Raw genomic sequence first — 19,135 nt, 5'->3', positions numbered from 1 at the left:
TATATACAATGGAATATTACTCAGCTATCAGAAAGAACGAATTCTCAACATTTGCTGCAACATGGACGGCACTGGAGGAGATAATGCTAAGTGAAATAAGTCAAGCAGAGAAAGACAATGATCATATTTCTCTCATCTATGGAACATAAGAACTAGGATGATTGGTAGGGGAAGAAAGGGATAAAGAAAGTGGGGGGTAATCAGAAGGGGGAATGAAACATGAGAGACTATGGCCTCAGAGGGGAAGGGTGTGGGGGAATGGGATAGACCGGTGATGGGTAGTAAGGAGGGCACGTATTGCATGGTGCACTGGGTGTTATACACAACTAATGAATCATCGAACTTTATGTCGGAAACCGGGAATGTACTGTATGGTGACTAACATAATAAAAAATCATTAAAAAAAAAAAAAGCTTAAGTTTCTGAAAATGCCTGTTCTGAACTCAACATTTTATTGTTTTGTTGGGTATAGAATCCTAGGTTTGAAATTATTTTTCTTCATATTTTTAAAAGCCTTGTTCTTTTGTGGTCTAGCTTTTGTTGTATAGTTAAAAAACCCAAATTTTTTCTCATTACTTTGTATATGACCAATTTCTCTCCCTTCTGTTGAATCTTGTTGAGTTTTCTTTGTATTCAGTGTATTGAAATTTCACCATAATATGCCTTTGTGTGATCTATTTTTATCCTTTGTGCTGGAGACTTACCCTTTGGTATTGGGATATATGCTTGAATTTATCTTTGGTAACTTGCTCCCCTGTGTTCTCCTATTTGCATATTGAACCTTCCAAACTGATTTTCTTATTTTGCTTATCTTTTCTCTCTTACTTTTCCATCTTTGTGTTTTTGCTGTGCTTTTTGGGAGATTTCCTCAACTCTTCTAGTCCTTTGAGATTTCTCTTGAGTTTCTGTTCTCATATTTTCAACTTCTACAGGTTCTTTTTCCTCTGAATGTTTCTTTTTAAAATGGCATTATGTTCTCTTTTAGTGATTTTGAAAATCTTTTTGCATAGTCTGTGAATGACAGGTTCTTCTCCCCGCCCCCCCCCCCCCCCCGTCTTATATTAGTGGCTTTCCTCAAATGTCTGATAACCTGGGTTGTCTGCTAACCTTTAAGAATGAGGGAGTAACAGAGGCGCCTGGGTGGCTCAGTCGGTTAAGCATTTGGCTTTTGATCTCAGCACAGGTCTTGATCTCAGGGTGGTGAGTTCAGGCTCCATGTTGGATGCCAGGCTGGAGCCTGAACTCCTGGCTCCTACTTTAGGGGGGAAAAAAAAAAAGAACGAGGGACTAACAAACTGATTGGAAACTATAGATGTACCTGTAGAGTATGTTAACTATGCACTTTACTATAAAACAGACCTGTATAATAGAGATATAATGTGAGTCCCATACGTAACTTCAGATTTTCTGGCAGCCACAGAAAAAGGCAAAAAGAAACATGTGAAATTAATTTCAATAATATTAATTTATGTAATCCAATATATAAAAAGATTTCAATATGTAATAAATATATAAGTATTAATGAGATGTTTTATATTTTGTTTTTAATACTAAGTTGTTGGACTCCAGTATATATTTTACATTTATAGCACATGTCAATTTATATGCTAAATTTTCATAAAAAAGTAGTTGAGGTATATTTAAAGATTTTATTTATTTTAAAGAGAACTCGAGTGCATGGGGGTGAAGGGGTTGGGTGAGGAGTAGGGGAGGGGCAGAGGCAGAGGAGAAGGATGCAGACTCCACACTGAGCGTAGAGCCCTACGTGGTGTTCCACCTGACAGCCCTGAGATCATGCCCTGAGCCAGAACCGAGAGCTGGACACTTAACTGACTGAGCCACCTAGGCGCCCCAAGTTGAAGTATATTTAGACTTCATAACATTTACAGGTGAAAGTAGATTCACATACCCACGGTATTCCAAACGTACTTAAGTTTAACAATAATAACAATATATTAGTTTTTAAATTTCAATTTATTTAAAATTAAATACAATTTGGGGTGCCTGGGTGGCTCAGTTGGTTAAGCGTCCAACTCTTGATTTCTGCTCAGGTCCTGATCCCAGGGTCCTGGCCCCACTTGACGTAGGGCCTTCTCCCTCTGGTTCTGCCCCTTCCCCCCAATTTGTGTGCTTGCATGCTCTCTCGCTCTCTGAAATAAATTAATTTTAAAAAATAAATAAGATTAAATACAGTTTAAAATTCTTCCTGAGAGTAGCGACATTAAAAGTGTTCAATTATTACTTGTGCCTGGTAGCTACCATATTGGACTGCAGAACCAGTGTGATCTATGTGGCCACTGTCGGGAGTTTTAGGGCATTTTTCATTTCCCTGGAGAAGAGTCTGCCAATTTTTTGCCTCAAGGGTAATGGCCATCCAGGCTGCTGGGGTTCTCACAAACTGTATGGGGGAAGGTGCTAGGTGTCTCAGTAGATATTATCCATAGATTTTGTTAAAGGATTCCTACCCACAGCTGTGCCTGGCATTTCCCAGTTCAGAGATCCTTTCTTACCTTCTTGTAAGAATAAACTTGCAGATTTCTGCTAGAGTAAGGGACGGTACTCTCTCAATCGTATGGGCCAGGAGGAGGGCTGCAGGAGTGGCGAGTGGAAGGATCTACAGACCGAACTGCTTCTTAAACAGCTTCCAGCCAGTTCCTCTTATTCTTAGGCTCCTCCTCCTTCCAACCCCCATTTCCATTGGTACCTCATGCTTCTAATTCTTGAGCTTTTTGAGAACCTTTAAAAATAATTACAATTGGTTATTGTCTTTTCCTACTTCTGGTTTAGGACTCAGAATTCTTAGGTCTTTTGGATTTACCACCAGTCTATTTCCCAGCTTCAAAATTTGGTTGCAGTTGTGCTTTTCTTTTTTTTTTCTTTTTTTTTTTTTAAAGATTTTATTTATTTATTTGACAGAGAGAGACAGCCAGCGAGAGAGGGAACACAGCAGGGGGAGTGGGAGAGGAAGAAGCAGGCTCATAGCAGAGGAGCCTGATGTGGGACTCGATCCCGGTACGCCAGGATCACGCCCTGAGCCGAAGGCAGACGCTTTAACGACTGCGCTACCCAGGCGCCCCCAGTTGTGCTTTTCTTGTTCTTCCCAAGCTTATAGGCTCCTTCCTTCCATCATTGTTTTCTTTCCAAAAAATCTTTTTCTGTGGATTTAGAAGGGTTTCAAGAGGGGGAGAAATGAGGTGCTTTGTTCAGTCTACTGTCTTTCATCTAGTAGTTCCTATTAATCTGTATTCATGAGCAGATTTTAATATTTTAAAAAGATTTCATTTAGTATCTATGCTTCTTTCAGTATCTGTATTTATAATTCAGGGTGTTAGAGGAAGACTCAATAGGAGGGACAGGAAAATGAAGTATTTAGTACCAACAGGTTAGGAGAGGAAGGGTTTGGTTTGGGACCAGATGAGAATTGACAGCAGGCAAGGAGAATGGTGAGAGTAGAAGCATTAAGAGACAGGTAGGGTGATTAGAGAACTTAATGACAAAAGCTTGGGCATCTGAGGTGTAAGGCACAAATACAGCTCCAATAGCATTTATCTTCCTGGATCCCACTATTTTTAGTCATTTATACTTTTTTATGATCTGGGAATTCTTGTTCTTTATCTCAGAATCCACAGGACAAGTAAGGATATAATTAAAACACTGAGTAAAGCTTACTGTTTGCAAGCACAGTATACAGAGGATCTATAAGAAAAACACATAATAGTTAGTAACCAATACACCCTCAGTACACTCTAGCAGCAGGTTACATTTCAGTAATTGAATTGAGCTTGCTCTTGGGGTGTTCTGTTGGGTTCTGAAACAGAATTTTCCCTATAGGGTGTTTCGCTTTGCTGGTAGTTGCTGCCCTCTGTTGAACATTTTTGGAAAGTGCAACTTTGATCCTGCATGCATCGTTTTTTGCTGTCCTTACCCAAACTGAGCGCTAAAGTGTGGATAGTTTTTTTTAAGTAATTGAATCTGTTTTTAATAATGTACCAAGGAAAGCAAGGGAATGTGGTATCCTCCTTCATATGAAAAGATATATTCACTTTTGTTTCTAAACGCAAGAGTTAGTGGGCATTAAATGGGAAGGCAGAAGAATTTAGGGAATGCAAAGATTTTAGGCTTTGGAATCTGGAGACTAGAGTTCATACCCAGCTTGTTCCTGATCATGTGACTTCAGTGATTGACTCTACCTGTCTGGGCTTCAGTTTTTTTCATTGATAAAATGAATTGATTTCAGAGCTTTTTCAGGGGTTGACATTTTAGGAAAGCAGCCCCAGATTGTGGTATCTGTTCATAGGAAAATAATGACTATGTCTCAGGCTCTGCCCTGAAGGAACTTAGTCTGGAAAGGAGTAGAAGAGGCAGACAGTCAAGAGATGACTGTAATCCACAACTAGTGCTTCGAGACAGACAAGTACCTATTACTGTGGAAACATAAGTAGAGGTACTTGTCCGATTAGAGTTGGTATCATCCTGCAGGGCCTGTTGGAGTTAGCCTTGAAAGCACAGTCTAGACGGAGGGAAGGAGCAGCTTAGGGAAAGTCTGGGGTGATGAGACAGCATGACCTGTTTGTGGACCTGCAACTGGTTCAGGATGCCCAGAAGATAGAGTTTGAGGTAGAGGGTTTGTGACAGTTGGGAGCCACTGAAAGGTTTTAAATGAGGAAATACCATGGACAATGTGGCATTTTAGAAGGATTAGCCTTCGAGACAGTATGGAGAATGGATTGATGTAGGGTAGACAGAACTGGAGGCAGGGAGATCAGTTAAGAAGCTTTTTGCAGTAAGTCAATCAGGAGATAATAATGGCAAAGCTTACATAGTGGTGGTAGTAGGAAAAAACAGAAGAGAAATGAAACTGTAGGCAGAAGGAACCAGTTGCTGGTTTCCTTTTCTTTAACCCAGCCTGCAGCTGTGAGCAATGCAACTGGCACTGATTCATAGCCCCAAGTTCTGTTACCTATGTTATATCCATCCCAGAATTGTTAGGGTTGTTGCTTGGTTCTGAAGGAACATTTTGAGTTTGGAGGACAAATTTCTGGAAGCAGTTGCTCTAGGTGCACATAAGTTTAACCGTGGCAGTGGTTAAATTGTACATATTCATCTTTTTTGTAGCTTGTTTCCCTTGAGTGCCAGGTGACTAAGGGTGGTGACGAAAGGAACTGTTGGTCTCCTTCGGGGTTGCTCTCTGCTTCACCATCCTTCTGCCTTCGCTCCAAGTAAGCAGCACACACGAAATAACTATAAATTCTATGCCGAGGAAGGTTCTTATAGCTTCAGGTTTGTGATAGCCCTCAGTCAGTGGAAGCTTGACCTCCTCTGGACCATGGAGGGAAAAGTCACAATTTAACTGGATGTAACCAAACTCTGACATGGGGATCATGAACATAATGGTAGAGATTTTTCTTGTCCATAAAAAGGTTAGTAAAATAGCTTTGTGGCAGGGTCATAGCTAGTTTTTCATTAGTTGAGGAAGGTTAGTCAGAGGCATTTACTATATATACTCTTTTTTTTTTAAGATTTTATTTATTTATTTAATAGAGATAGAGACAGCCAGCGAGAGAGGGAACACAAGCAGGGGGAGTGGGAGAGGAAGAAGCAGGCTCCCAGCGGAGGAGCCTGATGTGGGGCTCGATCCCAGGACTCCAGGATCATGCCCTGAGACGAAGGCAGACGCTTAATGACTGAGCCACCCAGGTGCCCTTACTGTATATACTCTTGTAAAAACATTAAGAGAAAGAAATATGGTTTAAAATTAAGTATTAGGACAAAGAATTCCTACTTTACCACCCCTGCTCGTTTTTTTTTTTTACAGCGTGTATACAGAAGAGAACATAAAACATAGAATTACTAAACAAACACCCATGTAACCATAATCCGTGTCAAGGAATAAAATATTAGCCCCTCAGAAGCCCCCTTGTCCCCTTCTGCAGTCACACCTTGTCCACTCACCCCAACTAAGCACGGTTTTGACATTTGTGATAATCATTCCATTTGTAATTTCACGTCCTAAATAATATAGTTGACATGTTTTTAAACTGAATATGAAGGAAATAACACATTTGGTTTTAATGTTTGTTAGTTCACTTAATTTCTCTGTGTAATTGTTCCCCACTGTTCATGGTACCAGGTTATCCATTCTACTCTTGATGGCCCTTTGGATTGTTCTCTGTTTTAGATATTATTACAGTTTTGCTGCAAACATTCTTGTTACATCCTGGTACATACATGCAAGTTTCTGCAGGGTGGATTTATAGAAATTGATGTGTTGAGTTGTATATGTGCATATTTAACTTTACTAGATAATGCCATGCTGTTTTCCAAAGTGGCCATAGCAATTTATGTTACCGCTGACAGTGTATGAGAGCTCCTGCTGCTCTCCAGCCAGACAAAAATGTTTGCCGTTCGTGAGAGTGTGAAGTGATCTCTCGATGTGGTTTTAGTTTGCATTTCCTTGTTTACTTATGAAGTTGAGCATGTTTCATGTGCATATTGGTCATCAGATTTAGAGTCTTTGCAGTTCTGTGCTTGTTTTCCCTGCCGAAGAGTCCTGCGTTAGTGACCTTAAAACTCCCTTCATGCCCCTTTCATAAGAGAATGTGCTAAGGAATAGTTTGCTGAAATCTTTAGCTTGTAGAAAGTAGCTTAGATCCTTTCAACTTATTCTCTGCCCCCCCCCCCAACCCATCTGGTGTTGGGGAGATTCCCTGGAATTTCACTGATCTATCTTCTTTTTCTTTTCCCTCCTTTTTCCTGTTTCCTAGACTCTGAAGCGGCTCATGGCAGATGAGGTAAGGAAATTTTGTTCAGCATGTGCATGTTCTAGCTCATTTTCTCCACTGTGATACTTACAGTTGTCATAACTTTGACTTTCTATAACTTGAAATGGTGATACTGGTTCTATTCTCAGAACCTCCCAAAGCTTTTTCCTAACCTTTTGCTCTGTGTTTGGCCCATTGCATGCATTCCCCTGGGACACTCATTGGCTTCCAAGGGTAGGCACGTTCTTTAAACTCATAGCTGACTTGCAGTCTGAATGCTACTCCCATCACTTGAAGTCCCACAGTGCTTGAAGATGCTGTTATTTTCAAACAGGTGGAGCTAACAAGCTTCAGCTTATTGGTGGCTCTTTGGTTTGAGCATCTGTATTTGAGGTTTGGGGAGTGGTTCACAAGTCTTTGGTTGGCAGAGGCAGCTACCCCTGAAGTACACTGTATTCTTTGCAAAGGGGATTTTGAAGACTGTATATTGAACTTTTGCTGCCTCCATGACACAGGGGCTTTGGAGTGTACAGAAGAAAGAAAAAGTAATGGTTCCTGGTTTTAAGGCATTTACTTCTTTATTCCTTATGACTTAAACCTACTAAAATCTGTGGTCATACCTCAGGAAGGGAGGGATCCTCTGAGGGAAAAAAATGGCATTTTACTGAGCTAACTCTATACATGAGGTGTTTTCAGTTCTGTGTTGCTGGAGGGCTTAGAAGTGACAGGAGAGCTCAAGAACAAGGTTTGCTCTTTGTAGAGAGGTTTCAAATCTTAGTACTTCAGTCGTCTTATCTTTGGATGAAGATGAGAGTACAGAGTCAGTATACTAAATTAGATAAGAGATCTCTTGTTTTCATGTCAGAAGAATATTGAAGTGCCCACAAACCAGAGGAGCCATGCATATATAAGAAGTTAGAGAGTTGGCTACTTCATGTGTGGTTTGTTGTGTAAATGAAAATGGATCACTAATACTTTTTTCTCTTTCTCAGCTGGAGAGATTTACCAGCATGAGAATTAAGAAGGAGAAGGAAAAGCCCAATTCTGCTCATAGAAATTCTTCTGCATCATACGGGGATGACCCCACAGCACAGTCATTGCAAGATGTTTCAGATGAGCAAGTTCTAGTACTCTTTGAACAGATGCTGGTAAGTTTCCCACCCCAAAACATTACTTTTTTTCTGAAAATGCATTTGTGGGCATGGTGGGCACTCTTTTCGGCATGATCCCCCTTAATTAGCCCTTAATTACAAAGAATTTCAGGTTTAACGGAGAACTTCTTAATCCTCTTAACAAAGGGACTAAATATACAAGCACCAGTCTGTAAGACGGGAATCGATGAATTAGGCTTGGACATAACTAATCAATGCCCACCTTGTTGATGTCCTTCTGCACAGCAATATGTTAGCCACAGAGACCTGAGGCAAGTGGACCAGCTCATGTGGTAGTATGGAGACCACCTTTGGGTTAGCCAGGGTAGATAAAGTTTTAAAGCATTCGCAATCAATTTTATACGAAAGGAGACTGAGGCATGGAAAGGCATCATTTGCCCAAAGTCTTCTCTTTAGTGGTGAATCTGGAAAGAGAATTCTGAAGTTATAATTCCTAGAATACCTTTAAAGATTGTGGCTGAGGTCAGTTGAGTAATGAAGTACACAGGGATGTGACTTCATTTCCTGTCCTCCGTGAAGGACACTGAGTGAGCAGGACACTCAGCAAATGTGCAGTAGTGCTAATAGGTCTTGGAAAGTTTTTGAGTACATGGTTCCGAGGTTTCCAAAGACCTCTATATTGCCTGGATAGACGATTTCAGATTCAAACAGAAACTAGCAGCAGGCTTAACTTGATTAAAAGCATGGGCTTAAAATTCTTAACACTGGGCCTGGTATAAAATAAACACTCAGCCAGTACTATTATTCTTTTTCACTATAGCTTTCAATTTGTCTCTCGATCCAAGTGCTGTAAGAGCCTAAGACCATCTCTTGGGCTTGGATTGCAAATGTACATGTCTTCAGGGCTGTGGACACAGCAGGAATAAGTTAGGCCAGAGAGCGGATGATGAAAAGGAGAAGAGACTGTGGTCAAATGCAGGACTTCGGGCATTTCTGTTAGGAAGGCCAACCACAATTCAGTGCCAGTAGCTTTTTTGCACTCCAGTTGGAAATACCCAGTAGAGCCAGATATTTCTGTTTTTCTAAAGAAGCCAGAAAGCGTCAATCCTTGAAAAACTAATTGTTTAATAGTATCAACTATTATAGACAGCATTCAGATTTCACCAGTTGGGTCATTTTTTAAAAAACTGTTAATTCACAATTCCAGATAAGGTCCCTTGTACTAATGTTCTTTTACGTTTTATTTCATCACAGGTTTTTGTCCCTCTCTTTTATCCTTGCTATCACTATAAAAAAATTGGTGGAGGAAACTGACCTGTAGAATCATTCACAATCTAAAATTTGATGATTGCATCCCCTGATGCTAGAAATCTGTATTTTTATATAAAGTCTTTCAAATTTAAAATGTTGAGCTAGTCAAGCAAAACGTACCGTGTCTTTGGGTCTCATTCAACCTGTAGGCCCCCACTTTGCAACTTCTGTGTTCACTTTATCTGTAAAAGGAGAAAAAGCACCAGGAATTGAGTCAGAAAAACATCACATTAGTTTTATTATTTGGGGGCAGTGTTCCCGCCCCCCCTTACAGACACACACACACAGACACACACAGAGAGAGAAAATGGAATGTATCCATTTTCTCTCTGCCCTTTCCCCATTTCAAATAATATTTCGGACTTGTTGGGTTAAACTTGTGCTCACTGAGGCAGTGGGCTCAGACACATGGCTCTCAAGGGGAGCCTTTTCCTCAGTACCGCATCCAAGTTACATCTGTTGAGGGGCTTTATCATAGGGTTTCTAGTTCTTTCTTCACGGGAAAAGAGTTTATACAAGGACAGAGTTAACCAGCGGTAACGGGTGTTGACACCCTAGAATGGTGCAGATCCTGCGGGTTTGGATGATGCTGGTCGTCCAGAAGAGATTTTTAAGATCATCCCAAGTACAAAAAACGTTATGTGTGCTTTCGTTTCAATAATAAAAAATAAATTTTTCGTGTAGCTTAAGAGTACGTTTTTGTTAGGAAAAACATCGTATATAAAAGTGTCTGTAGGAATTTATGCTAAAATGTTAACCATTAACATCCCTGAGGAATTTTCATAATCTGTAATAGCTTAAATCTCAAGGAATCAGGAAAACTTACTGATTCAGTAAGCATTTAACGTGTTTAACTCTTGACTAAGTATACTAAATACTAAACACTGAAAACTTATAAGGAATTTGATGCAGTTTTGTTTTTTTCCTTTTTTTTTTTTTTCCTCCCTCTACTAGCTGGATATGAACCTGAACGAGGAGAAACAGCAACCTTTGAGGGAGAAGGACATTATCATCAAGAGGGAGATGGTGTCCCAATACTTGCACACCTCTAAGGCTGTGAGTCCTGGGGCAGGTGCCCATGACATGGGAGACACTGCCCTTATCTTGGACCTGTTTGTTTTACCAGTTTTATAGAACATTTTATGTCTACATAACTCTTACTTTATTCTGTCATATAAGCCTACTCATGTTTTACTCTCATTCGAGTTACTGTTATTAACATACTTTTTGCCTGATTCAGTCTTCATGAAGTGTGTGTGGGGAATGGGATGGAAAATTCTGAGTCCCACAGAGTTTGGTGCTATGTATGATGTGTGTCTGCCTTGATATTCAGAAGGTAATGACTAATGCTAGTCCAATTTATGACTGAGTCCAGTGTTGACTAATCTGTCCATATGCTCCCGTTTAGGGCATGAGCCAGAAGGAGAGCTCTAGGTCTGCCATGATGTACATTCAAGAGTTGAGGTCAGGCTTGCGGGATATGCCTCTGCTTACCTGCCTGGAGTCTCTTCGCGTCTCCCTCAACAACAACCCTGTCAGGTGAGGATTCTGAGGTGGTAACAAGAGTGAGAGCCCCAGGTTAGGATTTACTGGTGGATATTGAAGATCAGAGGAGCCAGGATGTATGAGAGTTCTGGATTGGGAGTAAACAGTTGGCAGGGTGGAATTTGTTTGGGTGAATAAATATTGATTGATTTGACTTGATATTGTATGGTCTCTGTCGATTCCTTACAGCTGGGTGCAAACATTTGGTGCTGAGGGCCTGGCCTCTTTATTGGACATCCTTAAACGACTCCATGATGAGAAAGAGGAGACTCCTGGGTGAGGACTTCCAACTTTTGACATCTTCCTGGGGGAGGGTAGTTTGCTGTTTGCTGTATAGGAGAAAATGGCACTAAAATGAGAAATTGTGGACTAGGAGAATATGCTGTTAGTTGAGAACAGGGTTTGTCTTCAGGCAAACTAGAGGATGAATGATGATTACAGATACAGCAAAGGAAGAAGGAGCACAGTGGATAACACAGGCTGTGAACCACATAAGATTGTGGGTCTCCCTGCATAGGTTCTTACCCAATCTGGAGTGGGGTCAGTGTTCATTCAGAGCTCCCGTGGGACCCTTTCTGGGTTATAGCCCATTCAAAAGTCTTATAATATGCTTGATGAATTTGGGACTAACTTTCTGACAGTCTTCAGGGTTGGAATAGTTCTTGGGATATCTTGGACTGTCTTAGGCTACCTTGAAGTCAGCCTGACCCATAGTGACTTCTCTACTTATTGGGATCTTTTCCAAAACAAAGCATAGGGCCTCTACCTCCTGAATGGACAAGCTTGAAACCTTTGACATAGTGAGGCAAGCAGTAATAGATGGGATGTTATCCTGATCAGATTTAGCACTTAGAAGCCTAGAGGGAGTTAAACAGAAGATTTTAATGTAATACTAAATTCTTGGATTGCGAAAAGATTAACCAGAGGTCTGATGGTGGCAGTTCCTCTCAGCTACCTGTTTTTGCCAGTGTTTCAGGGCAAATTGCTACGTGCTAGAATTTGCTCACCTACTAGTTGGGGATGTTCTGAAGACCTGCGTTTAAAAGATTGAAAAGTCAAATGGGAGAAGGGTATACATAAAGGGAATTCACGAAGTATGTCTTCTACACACAGAAGCTACGATAGCCGTAACAAGCATGAGATCATCCGTTGCTTGAAAGCATTTATGAACAACAAGGTGAGTTTTTCCCATTCTCATTCCAACCCTCATCATGACCCCTGTTCTTTCTTTTCTATTGGCAAACTCCAAAAAGGACCTAGGGATATGAAGTAGCTTTCCCTTTTAGTATTGCAACTTTTTGATTGCCACATATATGTTTCTGTGGACCTTTTTTCCCAATTCTAATGTCTGTTTCAGAAGGTAGGCTCACTTTCCTTCCTCTTTTTATACTTTGTTTTGCTAATTCTTTAATTTCCTTATCTGTATTTATTATTTTTGGAAGATTTATTTTGTTTTCTGCTTATTTGTTTTTTTTCCATACTGTTCCTACTGTAGAATCAAACTACCTATCCTCCCTCCTTCCCTCCCTCTTTTCTTTCATTTGTTCTTTTCCTTCTTTCCTTCCCTCCTTCCTTCCTTCCATTTAAACTCCGGTATCTCACAGCTGTTTGCTTCAGAGTGCAGATCTATCTTCCTCATTGTTTAATTTTGTTACAATTTACTTCATTGGATGAGAGGCATTTAAAAGAAATAAAAGAATCAAAGATTTTTATTCTTGAAGACCTAGAATTGTGTTGTATCTAATACAAAATTGTGTTGTATTTATACTCACCTCTATTTAGCTATGCTGGGAAGAGGTCTGCCCCTGTATTAGCTTGCTATGGCTCCTGTAACAAAGTACTACAAACTGTGTATTAGACAACAGAAATTTATTGTCTCACAGTTCTTGGAGGCCCTAAATCCAAGATCAAGGTTTTGGTAGTATTGGGTCCTTCCGAGGGCTGTGAGGGAGAGTGTATGTTCCATGCCTCTCTCCTGGCTTCTGGTCGCTTGCTGTCAGTCTTTGGCATTCCGTGGCTCTTAGGTGTCTCACCCCAATGTCTGTCTTTGTGTTCACAAGGTGGTGTTCCTGTGTGCATGTCTGTGTCGACATGTTTCCTTATTGTAGGGACAGCAGTCATATTGGATTAAGGGTCCAGCCTACTCTGGTATGACCTTGTTGTAACTTAACTAATCACATCTGCCAATGACCCTATTTCCAAATAAAGTCATATTCTGAGGTATTGGGGCTTATACCATAAGAATTTAGGGGGGAACACCATTCAGCCCATAACCACTCCTAACTTTGTCCTTGGTTAGATGCTGTCATCGTTAAGCCTCCCTTCTCTGTTCTTATCCTACCAGTTTGGAATCAAGACCATGCTGGAAACAGAAGAAGGAATCCTGCTGCTGGTCAGAGCCATGGATCCAGCTGTTCCCAACATGATGATTGATGCGGCTAAGCTGCTTTCTGCTCTTTGTATCTTACCACAGCCAGAGGACATGTATGTGACTGGGTTATAGCTCTTCTTCATTCTGTTTTTGACCACCTTCCCTAGTCTAGAGGAAAATTGAGTTGCTTGGGTGTTCTCTTTGTCTTAAATACTAGGTAAGACCAAGGCGTGAACACTGAATCTTAATGTTTAAGAAGGACTGTGAGGTGTTTGGTGCTGTCCTCAGCATACTGGTGGTTATCAGAGGGGTAATCAGCAGGGTGTCTCCGAGAGCTCCATTAATGTCTGTATCACCTAGGACAAGGGTTGCTTTTACTTTGCTTTTTTAATTCAGAAGTATCACAACTTTATTTTTTTAATTCAAACAATATAGAAACATATCGAGTAAAATTTAACAGCCTCATCCCTTCAGTAAATCCTTTTCTGCAGAGGCAACCAGTTTTAATACTTTGGGTACAGTCTTAGAGATTTTTTTTTTCCCCTAGCACAGACAAATAAATTGTATTTCCTGGATCCTAAGATACTTTCTGTCACTCCAAAAGATGGAATGTTAGAATTAAGGAAAGATGGCTTATGCCTATAAAACAAGTCACATGCACAGGATAGATTTTTATTGCTGTGGAGTAGTTTGGTTTAATAAAAACTAAATCATACCGTTCATTTCTTTTTGCCTTTTTTTTTTTAATAGTTGATCTTGAACATCTTTCTTTGTCGGTACTTAAAGGTCTACCTTATCTTTAGTGCTGTTTGGCATTCCATAGTATGTATGTCCCATGATTTATTTAATAGTTTCCCCATTGCTAGACTTTTCAGGTAGACATTTTTTTTTTTCTTAGCAGATTATGGCCCCCACTCTAGGTGATCAGAAATTTTACTATTACAAATGATGCCATAATGAACATCTTTGTACATATATTCTTTCACATTTATGCATTTTGGTTGGGTAGGTTTCTAGAAGTAAGCCAAATGTTATGTGCATTTAAAACTGGTACTGTTATCTACCCCTCCAAAAGTTATACCAGTTTATACTCACAGAACATGTGTTCTAATTTGGTATCCATAGGTAGGAGTCTAGGAATGGGTTTTAGGGAATACATTTTTCTGAGGAGATTGTCCTTAGCTTTCACCAGATTCTGACCCTTGCCCTAGGTGATGAGAATAATGTTGGAAGTCTGGACAGTTGATTATGTTCTGTTTTCTAACTGATCTGTGCTCCTGTATAATCTGCCTGTCGTGCCTGTCTGTGCCAGGGCACCTGCACATTTCTCTCCCTTTCCTTTCTCCTGGGCAGGAATGAAAGGGTTTTGACAGCGATGACGGAAAGAGCTGAGATGGATGAGGTAGAACGCTTCCAGCCATTGTTGGATGGATTAAAAAGTGGGACGTCCATTGCACTCAAGGCAAGTATATCCTCCGAAACTGTGTCCAAGAGTAGAATTCAAGGGGCGCCTGGGGGGCTCAGTCGTTAAGCGTCTGCCTTCGGCTCAGGGCATGATCCCGGTGTTCTGGGATCGAGCCCCACATCAGGCTCCTCTGCTGGGAGCCTGCTTCTTCCTCTCCCACTCCCCCTGCTTGTGTTCCCTCTCTCGCTGGCTGTCTCTCTCTCTGTCAAATAAATAAATAAAATAAAAAAATAAAAAAATAAAAAGAATTCAAGATGGGAGGACTTAGGTTCATTTGACCTTTTAATAGAACACATGGAATGGTTCCCAGCTACAGGCATACCTTGGAGATACTGCAGGTTTGCTTCCAGAACACTACAATAAAACCAATATCTCATTAAAGTGAGTTAAATGAATTTTTTGGTTTCCCAGTTTCATGCATGTCAAAGTTATGCTTACTCTATACTGTGGTCTGTTAAGTATGTAATAGCACGATGTCAACAACAATAATGTACCTACCTTAATTAAATACTTTATTGCTTAAAAATGCTAACTATCATAACGAGCTTTCAGTGAGTCATAATCACTGATCACAAATCACTGTAACAAAATAATAATGAAAAAGTTTGAAATACTCTGAGAATTACCAAGATACGACACAGAGACAAGAAGTGAGCAAGTGCTGTTGGAAAATAAGCACTATTAAATTTGCTTGATACAGCGTTGCCACAGACCTTCAATTTATAAAAGAAAGAAAAAAGAATGCACCATATAGAGCAGTGAGCTGAAGTGAAGTGCAGTGAAATGAGTTGCATCTGTGTGTGTTTTATATTTCCAGATTTGTTCTGAAAGGAAAATGATTATCCTTCTCTCCAAGAAGGCAGAGAAAGAGCAGCTTTCCTTATTATGAGATGGGGAAAAGTCATGCTCTATATGCTAGGAAAGCCAAGGCTGAGAAGTCTCCCATCAAATCCTTGGAATCATTTAGACCTCTGAGCTCCCCAGACCTGGGCTCAAATCAGGTCTTATTGCTGTAGTAGAAAGTTGTTCTTGTAGTTTCGTACTGCATCTTCTACATTACGTTTGGGGTCCTCAGCCTGCATGTAAAGAGAATGGAGTCTTGATCTCTAGGAGTCTACAATGACATGCTACGAATTCTCTTACTTTAGGTGGGCTGCCTACAGCTGATCAATGCTCTCATCACACCAGCCGAAGAACTTGACTTCCGAGTGCACATCCGCAGTGAACTGATGCGCTTGGGGCTGCATCAGGTGTTGCAGGTGAGATGCCGGCTCTGATAGCCCCATCATCTCTGGCGTAACTTTGACTTTCAGTTTAAGAACCAGGTCGAAAGGCTTGGGTTTCTAGCCAGCGCAGGACACGTCTACGTTCCCTGACTTGTGCTTTTGTCATTGCCAGGACCTTCGAGAGATTGAAAATGATGATATGCGAGTGCAACTAAATGTGTTTGATGAGCAAGGAGAAGAAGATTCCTATGACCTGAAAGGACGGCTGGATGACATTCGAATAGAGATGGAATATCCTTTTATGAACTGGATTCAAGACACATGAGACATTCAGTGTAGATCCCTGTGCAGAATGGTGGGGAGTGATGACTCAGAACTGGGCATCAGCCTGCGTGTCTTCTCAGTAGATGAGGCAGGTGTCTTTTGATTGCTGTGGGCTTTATTTACCTCAGCGTGGACCAGAGGTCTGAGGGTTCCTCGACATGGAAGTAAACCTCCTAGAACATGAAATCTTAACTTACTAAGGTATAGAGCTGGTCTTTGGAGAATATGCATAAGTTGGGGGCGGGCTTGTAATTTGCTTTCTTCTCTGTCCCTGAAACCTACAGAGGGAGTAGTTTGGCTCCATGCTGCTATTTGACATAAGTGACTGTGTGCAGTTACCTTTTCGCTTCCGTCTACTGCTTCACTTCCAAGCCAAGTACTGGGAATCCTCTACATCTGTGTATGATACCACCCAGCCCACTGGTCCCTTGCCCTAAGGAAGCTTATGGAGCTTAAAGTTTTGGGAAATATTTACAGGAGAGGCGGCTGTTAGAATAGAAGTGGCATCTTGTGACTTTTGCCAAGAGTAGGGCAGTCCACCTGTCAAATATATGCTTTCCTTAGCCTCTCCCCCCTTTTCACTGACTTCAGTGATGTCTTCCAGATTCTCTTAAACACAGTGAAGGATTCAAAGGCAGAGCCACACTTCCTATCCATCCTGCAGCACCTACTCTTGGTCCGAAATGACTATGAGGCCAGGTAAGATGGTATACCTGTGAGAAGTATTGAATTTGAGCCTAAGTAGAGAGAGCAAAATCTGTAAATTCAAAGACCGTCTGTAAAGGGAAAAAGAAGAGACAAAGACAGGATTACAATTCATTTTTAGTCATAGATATAAAAAAGGAGTTGTCAGTTGTCCTTTTAATCCGACTGAAAGGTAGTCAGAGGTGGTCATAGTATATAAGGTAAAATGTCCTTTTTTTGGAGAGAGGAGGTCAGATGGGGTTAAGATGATAGCAAAGGGAGGTACCCATTTAGGGTTCTTTCAGGTTGCCTAGAGAAGTAGAGCATACTATGTATCACAGAAAGGATTAAGCCTGAGTTTTAGATGGGAAATGATTGGCACCAGGAGGTAGATGGCAACAAGTTTTGATTACCGGAAGAAGATGGGGTAGCTGTTGTAGAATAGCGAGTTTCCTAGCATGGCAGCGTACTTCTGTTAGTTTTATGAAAAGGTCTTTTCAGGAACACATCTCCTCAAGTCTCTCTATTATCAACGCAGTTAACTTTTCCTGATCCTGAATGCTTCAGAAAATTATATTTTGGTTTTCCTTTGATAACCTTCTTCTCTTTCTTCCATAGACCACAGTACTATAAGTTGATTGAAGAATGTATTTCTCAGATAGTTTTGCACAAGAATGGCGCTGATCCTGACTTCAAGTGCCGGCACCTCCAGATTGATATTGAGGGGTTGATTGGTAAGTATATTCTTCTATCTGTCTCCTAAAAACATTGCTCTGCCTTTCAATTTGTATCTTCATTCCAGTGAAATTTTCAGAGAAGATTTCCAGTCTCCAGGTATTTCCATTTTTGTCTTTAGGTGATAACCAACTTCTGTGCTAGGAATATACAGACCTTTAGTTTATTATTACATAAATCTAAAAATTTACTCCTACTCAAACATCACCCCACCTTTTGAAGGGACTTTACCTATTATCTGTGATTCCTGCTAGGCTCAGAGATACTTACGTACCACTTGTAGGCACTCTCCAGGCCATCCAGCGTGGTGGCCTTATTATATAACAGACACTCAGAAATTGCATGTTGAACTTAACTGAAAGATTCATTTCTTTGTCTAGTGCAGAACATTAAGAGGGATAATAAAAATAAGCAAATGGACAAAAGACTGCCCTTTGGTTATATTGAAGGGCATAGGTAGTGAGAGGGAAAGACAAGAGAATTGGGGGCTTCACTTACTGACTCTTTCTTTTCAGATCAAATGATTGATAAAACAAAGGTGGAGAAATCTGAAGCCAAAGCTACAGAACTGGAAAAAAAGGTGTGTGAGAGATCAAAAAAATGAGGGCCTTTCTTTCTTCCTTTCTTTTTTTTTCTTTTTAAGGGTTATGATTTTTTTCTGACGTGTGGAACTGTTACCTGTGATATTTTGCAAGCATTCAGCACCCAGTAGCAGTTCCTAGGGGAAACCTTTCTGGTATAGGTTTGTCACTGGGGAAACTCATGCGGATGTGATCCTGAGGAGTTAGTGGTACGCAGTTCTTGAGTCCCTGGCTAGGGACAGGAACGACAGATGACTCTCAGGTATAACAGCTCTTGCGGTTTTGCTGGCATCTCAGGCCTCTTAACCCTAGAACAGCAGGGACTGGAATATGTCTGAATTCTTTTTTTCTCTTCAGTTGTTAGGACTCTGCTCCTAGAGGCTGCTGGGATTGTACACCATAGCTGCTGTGGTGTAAATGTCTTAATGTGAAATTGCTTTAAAAATTTTAGGTTTGTGGTGGTGGTTCTTTTTGCTTTTTTTTTTTTTTTTCCCTTCAACAAAGAGAATACAAGTGCAGGGTGGGGGGTGGAGGGGAGAAGCGCAGGGAGAGGAAGAGAATCTTAAGCATACTCTGTGCTGAGCACAAAGCCTGACGCAGGGCTCCATCTCACAATCCTGAGATCGTGACCTGAGCTGCAATCAAGAGTCGGATGCTTGACCGATTGAGCCACCCACGCACCCTGTTTGTTGTTTGTTTTTTAATTGAAATACAGTTGACACACAATGTTAGGTTAGTTTTAGGGGCACAGCATAGTGATTCAACAACTCTATACGTTATGCGGTGCTCTCCACAAGTGTAGCTACAGTCTGTCACCGTATAACACTATTACGATACCATTCACTGTGTTCCCTGTGCTGTACTTTTCATCCCTGTGACTTACTCCATAACTGGAAGGCTGGACCTTCCACTCCCCTTCATCCATTTTGCCCATCCCCCACCCCTTTCCCTCTGGCAACCACCTCTTTGTTTTCTGTATTTATCAGTTCATTTCTGCTTTGTTCATTTGTTTTGTTTTTT

The 19,135-nt window shown here is 40.8% G+C and overlaps 1 protein-coding gene across 3 annotated transcripts in view; it reads left to right on the top strand.

The window, feature by feature from the left end:
• The window catches only part of DIAPH1 (diaphanous related formin 1), a 91,816-nt gene that overhangs the window by 20,006 nt on the left and 52,675 nt on the right, over positions 1 to 19,135 (top strand). For 2 of the 3 annotated variants that reach the window (XM_057307212.1, XM_044384200.3), the window contains exons 2-14: positions 6,765 to 6,791; positions 7,754 to 7,909; positions 10,139 to 10,240; positions 10,593 to 10,723; positions 10,919 to 11,005; positions 11,843 to 11,906; positions 13,074 to 13,213; positions 14,454 to 14,562; positions 15,714 to 15,824; positions 15,964 to 16,082; positions 16,698 to 16,814; positions 17,418 to 17,533; positions 18,050 to 18,114. In XM_057307212.1, the coding sequence (XP_057163195.1) occupies positions 6,765 to 6,791; positions 7,754 to 7,909; positions 10,139 to 10,240; positions 10,593 to 10,723; positions 10,919 to 11,005; positions 11,843 to 11,906; positions 13,074 to 13,213; positions 14,454 to 14,562; positions 15,714 to 15,824; positions 15,964 to 16,082; positions 16,698 to 16,814; positions 17,418 to 17,533; positions 18,050 to 18,114 (1,344 nt within the window). The remainder of the gene's footprint in view (positions 1 to 6,764; positions 6,792 to 7,753; positions 7,910 to 10,138; positions 10,241 to 10,592; positions 10,724 to 10,918; positions 11,006 to 11,842; positions 11,907 to 13,073; positions 13,214 to 14,453; positions 14,563 to 15,713; positions 15,825 to 15,963; positions 16,083 to 16,697; positions 16,815 to 17,417; positions 17,534 to 18,049; positions 18,115 to 19,135) is intronic. The other variant, XM_057307213.1, reaches the window with a different exon arrangement.

Source organism: Ursus arctos, unplaced genomic scaffold (genome assembly GCF_023065955.2).
Source record: "Ursus arctos isolate Adak ecotype North America unplaced genomic scaffold, UrsArc2.0 scaffold_5, whole genome shotgun sequence".
In the NCBI taxonomy this organism is placed as follows: Eukaryota; Metazoa; Chordata; class Mammalia; order Carnivora; family Ursidae; genus Ursus; species Ursus arctos.
This window is presented reverse-complemented; position numbering and strand designations above follow the sequence as displayed.